Genomic DNA, 14,627 nt, shown 5'->3' with positions numbered 1-14,627 from the left:
TTTCTTCTCCATTTTTCAGTGTCTGAGTACCATTCTAGCCACTAATGGAGACTGGACTACCTGCTCAGCTTTCCATTCCCATTACTAAAATTCATCATTTTCTGCTCTCTGAAATTAAAGAAATAAAACGTCATCTGTCTACACACACTTTTAGTCTACCACAGTCTGGTTTCAAGTTGCTCAGTGTTACACTCAAGGCAGCTGAGACAGATTTATACACAAATAAAGCATTTATTAAGTACTTATTATGGTCTAGATATTGTATTTAGTGTTGATGAAACTAATATAAGTAAACAAGACAATACCTCCTGTCAAGGAGGGAAAAGAACTCATAAAGGGGAGCTGGGAAATGATGGTGGTAGCACATACAATTAGATGGAGTTTTGTTTGTACTTTAGCGTGTCGTTGCAGGGGTAAAATCCTAAATTCTTATAGAAAGAAGAAGATGATGATGACCAGAGTAAAAGCAGCATAAACTGACCTAGAAGCAATAGTGACTAATGTTTAATTTTCTGATTTAAGTATTTAAGCTTTGTAAATAGGAAAATGCTACAAATCAGAGCTTGATTTATTTAAAAAGTAATAGGAGCAGTTAGATGGTGCAGTGGATAAAACATCCGCCCTGGAGTCAGCAGGACCTGAGACATCCTGAGACACAACACTTCCTAGCTGTGTGCTCCTGGACAAGTCACTCAACCCCACTGCCTCTCCAAAAAATAGTGATAGAGAAAAATAATAATGAAAATTAAACTTAAAAATTGAGAGGTGGTTGTTTTTGTTTTTAATCATTCAGTAGAATGTCATTGCCATGAAGTGACTTCCTTAACCTTGAGAAGACAAAGGTCAAAAGTAGGAGGTTTGGAAGAATCCAGTATCAGAGTTAGGTGGTGCAATGGATAGAATTCTGATCTGAAATCAGGAATACCAGAATTCAAAGCCAGTCTCATTTATTTACTAGCTGGAAGAGCCTGGGCAAATCCCTCAGCCCTGTTTGCCTCAATTTCCTCATCTGTAAAATAAGCTGGAGAAGGAAAAGAGCAAACCTATTTTTGCTAGTATCTTTGCTGAGAAAACCCCAAATGTTGTCATGAAGAAATAGATATGACTGAAAAGTCAACAACAATGTTATGTTTCTAAACTGAAACCATTCCTCAATCAATTAATTAATAAGCATTTATTAAGCATTTACTGGAGATGAGGACATAAAGACAAAAAAAAAAATGAAACAATCAAGACAAGTATTTTATACTTTATCAAGAGAGGCAACTTACACATTTCTCTCTGGGTTGGCTTTCTGGCTCTAAACTGCACTCACTTGTGTTTTAAGAGAAGATTTATAAGGTGGTACTTGTGTTGAAAGCACTGAAAAATCCCAAGAGGTGGGAGCTAAGAAGGAAGAATAATATAGTCATGGAGTTTAGTCCAAGCAAAGAGGAGATAGAATGCCATGTGTGAAGAATAGAAAGGTCAGTTTGGCTGTGTTGTAGAAGTATGGAGTGAGGAATAATGTCTAATGAGGCTAGAAAGATATGTTTGAGTCAGATCATGAGAAGTTTTAAAAGCCAAACAGAGGAGTTTTTATTTTATCCTCGACCACAGAGCACTGAAATATAGTTGAGCTTCTTCTCTAGCAAGTCTTATCACTCTCTGTTCTATTGTCCTGTCACTATCTCTGCCTAAACACAATTCTGCCCAAATCATTCCACCAGAATCCACCTGTTTTATTCCTTAGAGGAGTGGAAGTGCTGCATGGTCCTTTAAATATTCTGTCCTTAGGCAAATTTTCTGTCCTTAGGCAAATGTATGCCCTAGGGCATTGCCCTGACCTAGTTAAGTCCTCCAGAATCAATAAGAAATGAATATTGCTGTCAATATGATTTTTTTTTAAAAATGTTAAATGCATTAAGAATCAAGCTCATGCTAAATAGCAAGTGTTTGTAGCAAATGGTGGAATCCAGCAACAGTTTTGTGTTTTTTCTCCAGAAGAGTTAGTAACCTGGGAATGAGAAGGATGAAAATGAAAATGGTGTATGTGGGGGAGAGAGGGGGAATTAATACTTTGCTGCCTCAAATCTTTCTCTCCTTTCAGGGACCTTCCCTAGAATCCAGTGAGTCCTTTCAAAAAGCCAAAATAGGAAACTAGAAAAAGCAAAACTTTCCTCTTACCCACCCCACCCTCAGGATTCCATTAGAGTAATCATTCTTTACATCCTCTAGGAGAGTCTTATGCAAAAGGTTGAGGAGTTATAGATCTCCTAAAGGAGGCATTTAATAATTTCTTGTTGAAGTGGATCCACTTCAACAAGAAATTATTAAATTTCTCCTTTATGAAAAGCACTACTTTCTTTAATTTAAAGAACTTTTCTGTTTCTCTAACTTCAGAGATCAAAAATAATTAGGCTTTGGATATTAAAAACATTTTAATGTTCTAAATTAAACAAACTAAAGCATCCTAAATCCTTACAAACTTGGTGTACCTCTGTGTTTCTAGATCAAAAAGCTGAGAGTTTTAATAACATTTTATGATTTCCTTAATTCCAAACATCTTTGCAGCTATTATATACACTTCTCAGATTCACACTTGGCCCAAATCAAAATGGTTGGATTGCAAAACTTTTAATCTGCCAAAGGTCCTGAGGCTTTTCTAATAACATGCAGAAATGGTGGCATACAATTAATCCAGCATTCTGGTTCAATCTAAATGTATATTGCTCTGGCAGACATTCATTCTACTGCTGCAGCCTCCATTTTTCTTCATCCCTTTCTTTTTAATTTGTTCCCCGTTGCTGAAGAACGGCAAATTCATTGTCTAGTCACATCTACTAAATGAGGGGGTTTAAGCAATTTTAAATTATACATATTTTAAGCAGTTCTGTGATTTCCCCCTTCCCACCACACAAAACATTTGCTGGATGCACCAGAGAGGCTTAATTGCATGCTAAAGATAAAAAGATAAAGCTGGGAGACCTGTAGGTGGAATAGTTCTGATCATGCCTAAGTACACAAAAACTGAGCCTAGTTGGTGCTTATGTAACTAATTGCCCACACTCAGCTGGCATAAACATGAACATTTTCACTGAAAGCTTAAGTAGTTGTGAGTTTTCACTGCATCAACAAAAGAAGCAGATGTTCAAACTTTGGTATCCAATGTGCTTGAAAAAGAAACTATATCATTTGATGAAAGGCAAACTACTGAGGAAATTATGGGTGGTGGACAGTCCCATTTCCCTAAAAGCACTGGCATTAAGAATACTAATGCAATGATGCACTTTTTTAAAAGTAGATTTTCCTTTGTTCTTTTGTTTTAATTTCAGGTTTCCTGATAACATACTATTTAAATGTGCTTGAGAGGAAGCAGCTAATATCTGGTATTCCATGTAAACATGGAATTGCCAAGTTAAGGATGCCCTTTTTGTGGCCTATTATGGCACATGGTTTTGGGGATTAATGTAATGATTATCCTTTCTTTCTATTGCTATTATGCCAAATAATGAGGCATTTACCTCCATAACAGAGTTGGTATCCCACGTAGGTATCTGCTACGATTCATGTAGCATATTTTTGGTGATGGCTTTCTACCACCAATAGCTCTTCCCAATTAGTTTATTACAATGCCCCAAATTCTCATTGTAGTTAGAGTATATTTTCTCAAAGTAAGATATACTCTTTAAATCTCAGGACATGATGAGCAGGTACATTCTGTAATGATGAACACTTAAAATTCAAACTAAAAAAATTAATGTGAGTTACCTCTACAAAATATTCTTATCTAAAAAATCTATATTCATGTCATTTAAGGGTAAAATAAGGTTAAGGAATAATAAGTCATTCCTACAGTGTAAATGAAAATGAAAGGTTAAATTCACCTAGTATAATCACTGGCATGCTTTTTCATATTTTCTTCAAGGATACCTTTGATCATATGTAGATCATCTTTCTAAAATTATTTATATTATGAAACATTTTGCAGTCATCTTTTTTTTAGTTATCTTTTTAATGCAGCTTTAAAACTGTGTCTCCTTCAGCAGGGATTACTTCTATATATATTTGGTCATGTCCAGATGCTCTTCCAAATTTCATCTTCTTAAGTACCACTGTCACTTGAAGTCATTAGCATAGTATCAAGTATCTAGGACATTTGATAGTAGTTGAATTATCCTCTGGATATTTTAAATATACATTGCCAGATGTGTTGAAATAAACAAATCCATCTGAGGATCACATTTTCTTCCATCTGTGAAGATGAAAATGTGTCCAATGTTCAGTCAAAAATATGTCTTTAATTCATGAATAGGTGCCCAGAGACATTTCTGGGATGAAGGGTTCAGGTTGGATTTTGGTACTAGGAAAAAAATGTCACACTTCATCTGTGCCCCCCTTGTAACTAGCCTTATATAGATGATATTTGGTACTTTAACTTTCTCCTTTGAATTGAGTTTGTTCCCCTCTGCTCTAGTTTACTGGATTTCTCCACAATATACTTTTTGAAAACCAAGTCTTCTCTTGTAAAGTTCAAATAAGTTTTTGTGTTCTTCCTATTCCATCTTCCTCCTTACTTCTATAGTGTGTAATATTTTTTTTTTGGTCACCCCAATCACCCAAAAAAAGAAAAAAAGTTATTTTCTTCTTTCCTGTTTCTCCTCAAAGGGTCACTTCTTTCTTCATTTCCCCTTTTTTTCTTTCTAGTATTGAAATATCCAGGCTTTGAATATGTCTTTCAATGTCCCCATTGACCCTAAGAGAGGGTAAAATTCTGAGGAGAGAGCTGTATTTTCTCCCATTTTCAGAATGTAATTATTTCATCATATTTCTCTTTCAAGTTGCTCAATTTTTTTTCTTCATACTTCTTGCATTGTATTTCAAAGATTCTTTATGGCTATTTTTTTCTTGATGGGATACTTTAAAAACAATTGATTTTGTTCAAGGTCTATTTTTTCTTTATTTGTAGGAAAAGTTCATCTTTACAAAATGAGTAATTCTTGAATATAGACTCCCTTTCTTTTTTTTTCTTATTATATATCCCATTTTTACATTCCTTTTCTTATGTTTGCTGTATAGTCCTATGTGATTCCAAGAACTGTTCCTTCTTGGTGTGTCTGTCACGTCTGATTATTTATATTATTTTTCTTTGATCTGTAGTTTGTGAATCATATTTGCAACTTCATAGTTTAAATATGGTGACCAGTACTTTATCCTCTGGTGTTAATGATTCTGGGTAATTTTCTTCTATGATTTCTTGAAATATAATATCCAGGTTTTTTGTTTCATCATGATTTATAAGACCATTGAATCTTAAATCATTTCTCATTTTCCTCTTTCCAGGAAAATTACTTTTTATAGTAGATAACTTATGTATTCTTCCAAATTTTGTTCTTTTGATTTCTTCAAATAAATCTATTGAATTACTTCATTCCCATTTCTGTTTCTTACAATAAATTTTATAAGGTTTAATTTTTTGTTTTTTTGTTTTGATTTTTTGCTTCTGTTCCGTTTTTTCTCCTTTCAAATATTTTCTCAAAAGCTTTGATTAATTTCTTATTATTTTCTTAATTTCTCCCAATGAACCTTCCATCCATTCACAGAATTCTTGTGACTGATCACTCTTCTTCTCTGAATACCTATTAATTATTACAGAGTTATGCTTTTCTTTTGAAGTTCTATGCTTCAAAATTTCTGTTTTCAGTCCCTCCTAGCTGCTTCCTTTCCTTCAGGTAAAAAGAGATGGTAACCTCTGTAACCTTTACTTACCCTCAATGACAGCACTTTTACAATTGTCCATTTTTCTTTTTTTCCCCCTTTGTTTAGTTTATTCTTTTATTCTGGATAAAATAAACAAACAAGCAGAGAACAAGAGAAAAAAGATGATTTTACATAAAATTGAAAATTTATTGCTTTCTTGCTATTCCCTTCAAATATATTATAAAGTGTCATGTATTATAAGCAAATTAGAAGAACATAGAATAATTGACTCCTCAAATCTATGCAGAAGGAAGGAATTTTTGACAAAAAAAGAAATGGAGCTCATTATGGAAAACCAAATAGATAATTAAGTTTAAAAGTTTTTGTACAAACAAAATTATGCAGACAAGATTAGAAGGGAAGCAATGAATTGGGAAAACATTTTTACATTCAAGGATTCTGATAAAGACCTCATTTCTAAAATATATAGAGAATTGACTCAAATTATAAGAATTCGAGCCATTCTCCAACTGATAAATGGTCAAAAGATATGAACAGACAATTTTCAGATGAAAAAATTGAAACCATCTCTAGTCATATGAAAAGGTTCTCTAAATCATTATTGATCAGAGAAATGCAAATTAAGACAACTCTAGGAAACCAATACACACCTCTCAGATTGGCTAAGATGACAGAAATGTTGGAGGGAATGTGGGAAAACTGGGATACTGATACATTATTGGTGGAATTGTGAACAGATCCAGCCATTCTGGAGAGCAATTTGGAACTATGCTCAAAAGGTGACTGTGTTCCAAATCACTATTGATCAGAGAAATGCAAATTAAGACAACTATGAGGTATCATTACACACCTGTCAGATTGGCTAAGATGACAGGAACAAATAACGATGAATGTTGGAGGGGCTGTGGGAAAACTGGGACACTGATGCATTGTTGGTGGAGTTGTGAAAGAATCCAACCATTCTGGAGAGCAATCTGGAATTATGCCCAAAAAGTTATCAAAATGTGCATACCCTTTGACCCAGCCATACTACTACTGGGCTTATACCCCAAGGAACTACTAGAGAAGGGAAAGGGTCCTGTATGTGCCAAAATGTTTGTGGCAGCCCTTTTCATAGTGGCTAGAAGCTGGAAGATGAATGGATGTCCATCAATTGGAGAATGGTTGGGTAAACTATGGTATATGAATGTTATGGAATATTATTGTTCTATAAGAAATGACCAACAGGAGAAATACAGAGAGGCTTGGAGAGACTTACATCAACTGATGCTGAGTGAAACAAGCAGAACCAGAAGATCATTATACACTTCAACAATGATACTGTACGAGGATGTATGCTGATGGAAGTGGATTTCTTCAATATAGAGAAGAGCTAATCCAATTCCAATTGATTAATGATGGACAGAACCAGCTACATCCAGAAAAGGAACACTGGGAAATGAATGTAAACTGTTATTTTTACCTTCTGAATCCAATTCTTCCTGTGCAACAAAAAATTCGGTTCTACACACATATATTGTATCTAAATTATACTGTAATATATTTAACATATATAAGACTGCTTGCCATATAGGGGAGGGGGTTGGGAGAGGAAGGGAAAAAATCTGAATAGAAGTAAGTGCAAGGGATAATGTTGTAAAAAATTACCCATGCATATGTACTGTCAAAAATGTTATAATTATAAAATAAAAAAAAAAAAAAAAAAAAAGAAATAGAAAACCTATTGAAGAAAAAAAAAAAAAAAAAAAAAAAGGTGACTGTGCATACTTTTTGATCCAGCAGTGTTTCTACTGGATTTATATCCCAAAGAGATCTTAAAGAAGGGAGAGGGATCCACATGTGCAAAAATGTTTGTGGCACCCCTTTTTGTAGTGGCAAGAAACTGGAAACTGGATGCTCATCAATGGGAAAATAGCTGAATAAGTTATGGCATCTGAATGTTATGGTATATTATTGTTCTATAAGAAACGATCAGCAGGGATGATTTCAGAGAGGTGTGATGCTAAGTGAAATGAGAAGAACCAGGAGATCATTGTACATAGCAACAGCAAGATTATTCGATGATCAGTTCTGATGGATGTGGCTCTTCTCAACAATGAAGCAAATCAGGTCATTTCCAATGATGAGAGCCATCTACATCCAAAGGGAGGACTGTGGGAACTGAGTGCGGATCGCAACATAGCATTTTCACTTCTTTTGTAGTTTTTTGCTTGAATTTTATTTTCTTTCTCATTTTTTTCCTTTTTGATCTGATTTTTCTTGTTCAGCAAAGTAACTGTATAAATACTATGCCTATATTGGATTTACATTTTTTTTTTACCATGTGTAACATATATTGAAATACTTGCCATCTAGGAGAGGGGATGGGAAGAAGAGGGGGAAATTGGAACACAAGGTTTTGCAAGGGTCATTGGTAAAAAAATATCTTTGCATAATTTTTTTGAAAATAAAAAGCTTCAATTAAAAATAGAATTGAAAAAAAATTAAAAAATAAAGTTGTCATGTAACTTTTTCCTCTTTTTTCTCTCTTCCTCCCCATCCTAGAGATACTACCATAAGCATAAATGTGTGTCTATGTAAAAAACATTCAATACAAATTTCTAATTATCTTTTCTTTCTGTAGATGCAGATAGCATCTTCTTTCATATATCCTTTAGAGTATTTATAATATTCAAAATTAATTTCTATTTTTCTAAATCCCAAATAAATTTCTCTAATCTGTACTTCTAAACTGAGGTGCAAGTTCAAGTTTAAGAGTTGTGATTATTAGAACCCTTAAAGATTATAGGTTTATTCACTAAAACTAAGCTGTGATTCAGTAGCACCTAAGGAAATGTTTTGACTTCCTGGCTCAGAACTCAGGGCTCTAGAGTACAGGATTCAAAGTCTTAATAGAGAAAATTTTGAAATACAAACTCACTAAAAACCATCACTCTATTCATTTTCAGCTTTTTAAGTAATGCCATGCTCATAGAAAATAGGGAAAAAATCACATAAAAAGAGAATCAGACTTTCAAGATACTATCAGATATAATATATAAGACAATAAAAGTTAGTGTTTTAAAGCTCTGACTAAATGGATGAAGAAAGATAAAGCTTCTCAGTCACTGTGCTTCAAAGCTAAAATGAATCAAACCTTTCTTCCAATTGTGTTGGTGCAGACCTATATGCCTGGTATGGAGAAGAAGGCTAGCTTCCCTAGGGAAGATTTCCAATCAATTAAACAATCCCTGATATGTCCTGCCTTCCCTGCCATACCATCACATCTCTTGTCTATACTTCCTCCTTATCAAATCCCCTCTACCTCTCAAAAATCCTCATTCCTCAAATTTCATCTTAAATCTCCATTGCATCAATAAAGACCTTACTTCCTCCACGGAGCTTTTTTTTTTTTTTTTAAAGAGAGGAACTTTTCCTCAAAGACCTTAACTTCTTACTAGGGGGATAAACATATCCACAGAATATATAGAAAATAGATTTGTTGTCATTGGGAGAGGGAAAGGACTAATGGTAAGGAAATCAGAAAAGGCCTCTTGAAGGAGATGACATTTGTATTGTGACTTGAAAGAAGCTAGAGTTCCAGAAAGCAAAGATGAGGAAGGAACCAATTCCAGGCACAAAAGAATAGATTCTGCAAAAGCTGTGAGCTAGGAAATGAACTGTTGTATGTGGAAAATAGCAAGTAGAACAGATTCATTGACAGAAAGAGCATGTAAAGGATATGTAATTGGCTTTAAAAAGTAGGCTAGAAATAGTGAAGGGAGCCTTAAATGGTTTTTAAAATGTTTTATGCTAAAGGTAATGGGGACCTAGTAGACTGTGGGCATTTTCTTTTGTTTTTCCTTTTTCTTTTCAGTCTTAGTGGGTCTGGGTGATTTAAGTCTCTCCTACTCCATTCTATCCTACATATTCCATTTCTCATTTTTAGTTATTTTCTTTGGCTGTCTTCCATGATTGAAATACTCTTCCTCCATAACTATTGATCTCCCTAGCTTTTTAAAAATTCCAACTAAAATTCCATTTTCTACAGAAAGTCTTCCCTAACTCTTCTTAATTCTAGTATTTTCTTTATATTAACTATTTTTTTTAATTTATCCTGGATGTAGCTTACATTATATATATATATATATATATGTTTGCATGTTGTCTCCTTCATTCAACTGTAAGTAAGTTGAGGATAGGCACTGTCTTTTCCCTTTTTTTACATCCCTAGGGTTAAGTACACTGCCTGGCACATAAGAAGAGCTCAATAAATGTTTATTGACTGGCTGGTTTCTCTTGAGTTCTTACTAGGAAGGAAGATGAACTAGGGAAGTGTCTGCTCTACTGGTTCTTCCTATTCCCCATAATCCCCCTAATCTTGAATAGGCAGACGTTTTGTGATCAAAGATAGCCTGTGATCTAGATAAAGATCATGATACTTTGTTATTTTGTCTTTTGTTGCAGGGAGGATTTTTTGTTGTTTTTATTAAATTTCCCCTAAGAAAATAATGGGGAATATGGGGTCTGGATGAGAATTATCTTATAGAAGGTTCCTTTCTTTGTTATTATTATTCAACTGTTTAAATCATATGACTCTTCATGATCCCATTTGGGATTTTCCTGGCAAACATATTAAATAGTTTGCCATTTCCTTTTCTAGCTTACTTTACAGATGAGAAAACGGAGGCAAACAGGGTTAAATGATTTGCCAAGTTCACATAGCTAATAAGTGTCTCAGTGAATTTGAACTCAGGTCTTCCTGACTGTACTGGCATTCTATCCATTGCACCACCTAGTTGAACTTTCATTAATTTCTTTTACTGGTTGATCTTTCTTCCGTTTTGGATAATTTCTCCTTGTTCTTGAGGTGATTTTAGAGGGAGTTATACTTTTCTGGAGATTTTTGTCGCAACCAGCATCCCTATTTGCTCAAGGGTAGAGAGACTTAACCAGTTTGTCCTCAATTCACTCTGATGAGACATAAGGCTACATTATGTAACTAAAACAAATGTGCCAGAAACAGTCTCAAACAATCACCATGTGTTTCATATACACGTAGAAATTTTAGGTATTGTTCATCCAGCTTCCTCAATTTATGATTTTCTGGTTAAATATTGCTTAAAAGTGCTAGAGAGGAAGAGTTCCAAATTAGGAAGAGTTGCCTTTCATTTATAGCCAAGCAAAGCAGAGTCAGCACTAATAATGCTAGCCTGACGTCCCCTCACTCATATAACTGAACTATGTTTTAAAGATCAGAATCCTGTGAGCAGTTTTAATATATCTTGAAGGAAAGAACATTAAGGGGAATTTAATAAGATACTTTAAGCCCTTTAAGGTTTCATGTATAAACTATAATGACCATCAATTCTTCCACTACTATGAGAACTGAAAAAGCGAAAGTGAGTTTGAATTGCAGAAATCAAATGTAATGTAAGAGTGTGTGAAGACTGATAACTATTGAAATAAGTTGTTAAAAGAAGTCATAGAATCTTTATTTCAAGAGACCTTGGCAATGCTACCTGAAGACAGAGAGATAGACTATGTGACCTCTAAAAGTATTCTTTCATTCTCTTTCATGGCTTTTTGTCTACATGATGAAAAAAGTAGAAATGATCTTTAATGAAATTATTCACTTTAATAGTATTGATCATTTTCACCACCACCTCACCAGCATTTTAGTTATGTCTTCTCCACTTTTTACAGATGAAGAGGTTGAAGAAAAGAAAAGTTAAGTGACTTGTCTTTTCCCCCCAGCAAGACTGATGGAATTAGAATGCATAGGTTATATTTCTGGCTTCGAGATCAATTCTGCTATTGCACATCAGAAGACCTGAATGACAGCAAAGTTGTGGTGGTTTTACCAGTGGATTTAAAATCAAAAGACCTGGGTTCAAGTTCCTTTCAACTCCAAGTCCTATAAGTTTTACAGACAGTATTAGGAAGTATATATCTAGAAATGAAAGGAGTTTAGGTTGAGGAGATTGTAAAATGAGGAGATTGTAAAATGATGTATGTTCCTTTTTGTTAAGGACAAAAAAGCTTTTCTAAAGTTGAAATGAAGGTCCTTGAGAGTGCAAAATAACAAGGCAGTTAATTTGGAACTCTTCTTAAAATTGAACTATTGTTCTCATTCTACTTATAGACAGCACAGCTGAGGAAGCTGGGCTCCTGATTGGAGATATTGTGTTGGCTGTCAATGGCACTGATGTCACCAGTGTTGCACATTCAGAAGCTGTGAATCTTGCAAAGAAAGGTAAGATGAGCTTGTTGCAAAGAACAGATTCAGCCTAGAGTGGTAGAAAGACCTGAGATTTTGTCACTGTTGTGATGAAGATTTAGATTGTGGGGTTGAGCAGAAGATCACATTGTTGGTATAAAAATACATCTGAATTCCTAAATGTTTTGTTATGAACACTGTTGTTCATATGAATTAAATAAGGTTTCTCTTTCATCTTCTTTAGCTATCAAAATTATGGTAGGAAATTTATAAAAAAGTAATAATGTACAATTTAAAGCATCTCCCAAACTCTTAACCATAAAATTATCTATTAAAGAATGTTGTTCATCAATTCTTAGAACTGAGAACTTCAGTTCCATAATGTGTAACAAGAAAATAAATAAAAAAGTACAATCACAAAACTAAAAATCTTTCAGATTATCCTTGTCCCACAAGAAGATTGCCAGTAAAGGACTTCCTGCCCAGATGAAACCACCAGAGAATAACTATATCTACCATGGAAGGTGATTAATTAATTCCTTTTACCAACTCTGCCAAAGTTTGTTACTACACTAACTGACACCAGATTACAATCTGTGCTACTTTTCTTTACTTCCAAAACAAATGCATCCTTACTTCAAAGGATTTGTGATTTCAGTGATGTAATTCATCTCTCCAGTGATTGCAATCCATCCATTCTTGCTGAATCTGCACAACTCTTATCCAGGTCTACTTTACATGCTGTAAGCCTTCCATGCTACTTTTTAATTTCTTTTAAAAAATGCTCATTGTGGGAAATGAGACTGTGATGGTGGCTATAGAAGAGGAAACCCAACCTTTTTCTGGTGAAGCTCCTCTAAAATATGGGATGGTAACACTGATGGAGAAATACTGGAAGAAATATTAAGAAGGAAATCCTATTGGTTAATCATGAGGAAACAACGGGAGATATGTCAGTCACTTCCAACAATATTTGCCAGTCCCCTGTGGTTTGAAATTAAGGAAGAAGGAAAGAAATAAGCATTTGTAGACACCAATGAATTTTTCTTGAACAATTCAATACTCTGTACACAGATAAGTGGTTTGGAATGACTATAATTATTCACTTCCTTTTCATTAAAACAATTTCATTTATTGGTCCTTACCATTTCTTTTTCCTGCCCTCTTTTTCTTTTAAGAAAATATTCATAATAACTCAGCAAGATGCCTTTATACCTTTCCTATTTGGGTTTTTGACTTTAAAAGCCCTTGAATAAAACTGATTAGCTGAGTGTAAAAGGAGTAAGTGATTCTTTTTTGAGAAAACAGATTTATGTACCTTAAATATTGTGGTAAGTAGCATCATGAAAGAATTCATCTAAGGCCATGGACAATATGTTTGAGGGCAAGCTATATCATTTAAATAAGAAAACATTTTAGTTTAGAGTTTATCTTCATTATGTTAAAGTGAGCTCTTCATTTAGAGATACTATTTGAAGTTATCTACCATAGTGATATAAGGAAGGCAGGAAAAAATACTCAGGTTTTATTTATAGACTAAAAGATTTATGTCTCTAAAATCAATTATCTTGTGGCATCTTTCACAAGTACTAACTCTTCATGAAGTTTTGTTTGTGCAGAGAGTAATGTTATATAAGCATTTGTGCCAAATTACTGAAATAAAAAATGACATGTCTCTATTGTGTAAAAAAAAAAAAAAAAAAAAAAAAAAAAAAAAAGAGAGAGAGAAAGATGGCTTTCTATGGGTTGTTCCCTATAAATGAATCATATTCCCTCCTGTCTTGGTTCATCCTAATGTTAGGTTCTTTCTGACCTTAGCTCAAGTACCACCTCCTACATGAAGCTTTTCCTGATCTCTCTAGCTGTTGGTATTTATCCCCAAAATGACTCTATTTGCCATGTATTTATTTTGTAAATATTTTGTACATTCTTATATGTTCACAGAAAAGAAGAAAGGGAAGAGAAGGGAAAATGAATAAATATTATGTATAGCATTTATTAAATTCCTACTGTATGGTAGACATTGTGCTATGTGCTTTACAAATATCTTAATTTGGTCATTCATTTGAGTCATGGAAAGGGTATCTGTAATGTCTGTCCATGATATATTTACTATTTGGATGAGCTCCAGAAATTTGCCACCTAACTTTGTATCTAAATTTGGACAACAAACATTATCATCTCTTTAGCTCTACCTGGATATATGGTTAAGATGAATTTTTTTGGTTACAAATGTCATTTAGGAAGCTAAAGGGCTTTTGGTCACATACCATCATTATCCCCACTTATCGTCTAGGAAAGTAAGGCACACAGAGATGAAGAGACTTGTCCAGCTAGTGTCTTGAGGCCAGATTTGGTTTCAAGTCTTCTGAGTTCCAAGCCCAGAATTCTATATATTATACAAACTTCCTCTAAATGATTTCCCATACTGATCAACTGTGATAAATTTGACTTTCTCAACAAAGCAGTAATTCGAGGCAATTCTAATAGATTTGGGAAGAAAAATGCCATCTGCATCCAAAGAGAAAACTACACAGACTGAATGTGGATTGAAGCATGGTATTTTCACCTTTTTGTGTTTGTTTGTTTCTTACTTTAATTTCTTTCTTCCCTCCTTCCTTTTTCTTCCTTTCTTCCTTCTTTCCGTCTTCCCTCCTTCCCTCTCCCTCAGTCTCTCTCTTTCTCTCTCTCTCTCCCTCCCTCCCTCTCTTCCTTCCTTTTTCCCTCC

General features: G+C 34.2%; 1 protein-coding gene across 2 annotated transcripts in view; it reads left to right on the top strand.

The window, feature by feature from the left end:
* The window catches only part of LOC141550846 (uncharacterized), a 153,030-nt gene that overhangs the window by 29,702 nt on the left and 108,701 nt on the right, over nt 1-14,627 (top strand). The window contains exons 6-7 of one of the 2 annotated variants that reach the window (XM_074281920.1): nt 11,825-11,935; nt 12,337-12,418. In XM_074281920.1, coding sequence (XP_074138021.1) covers nt 11,825-11,935; nt 12,337-12,389 — 164 coding nt within the window. In that variant the 3' untranslated portion in view covers nt 12,390-12,418. Of the gene's footprint in view, nt 1-11,824; nt 11,936-12,336; nt 12,419-14,627 lie in introns of those variants that run through there. The other variant, XM_074281919.1, reaches the window with a different exon arrangement.

This window comes from Sminthopsis crassicaudata, chromosome 1 (assembly GCF_048593235.1).
Source record: "Sminthopsis crassicaudata isolate SCR6 chromosome 1, ASM4859323v1, whole genome shotgun sequence".
Lineage (NCBI taxonomy): Eukaryota > Metazoa > Chordata > Mammalia > Dasyuromorphia > Dasyuridae > Sminthopsis > Sminthopsis crassicaudata.
This window is presented reverse-complemented; position numbering and strand designations above follow the sequence as displayed.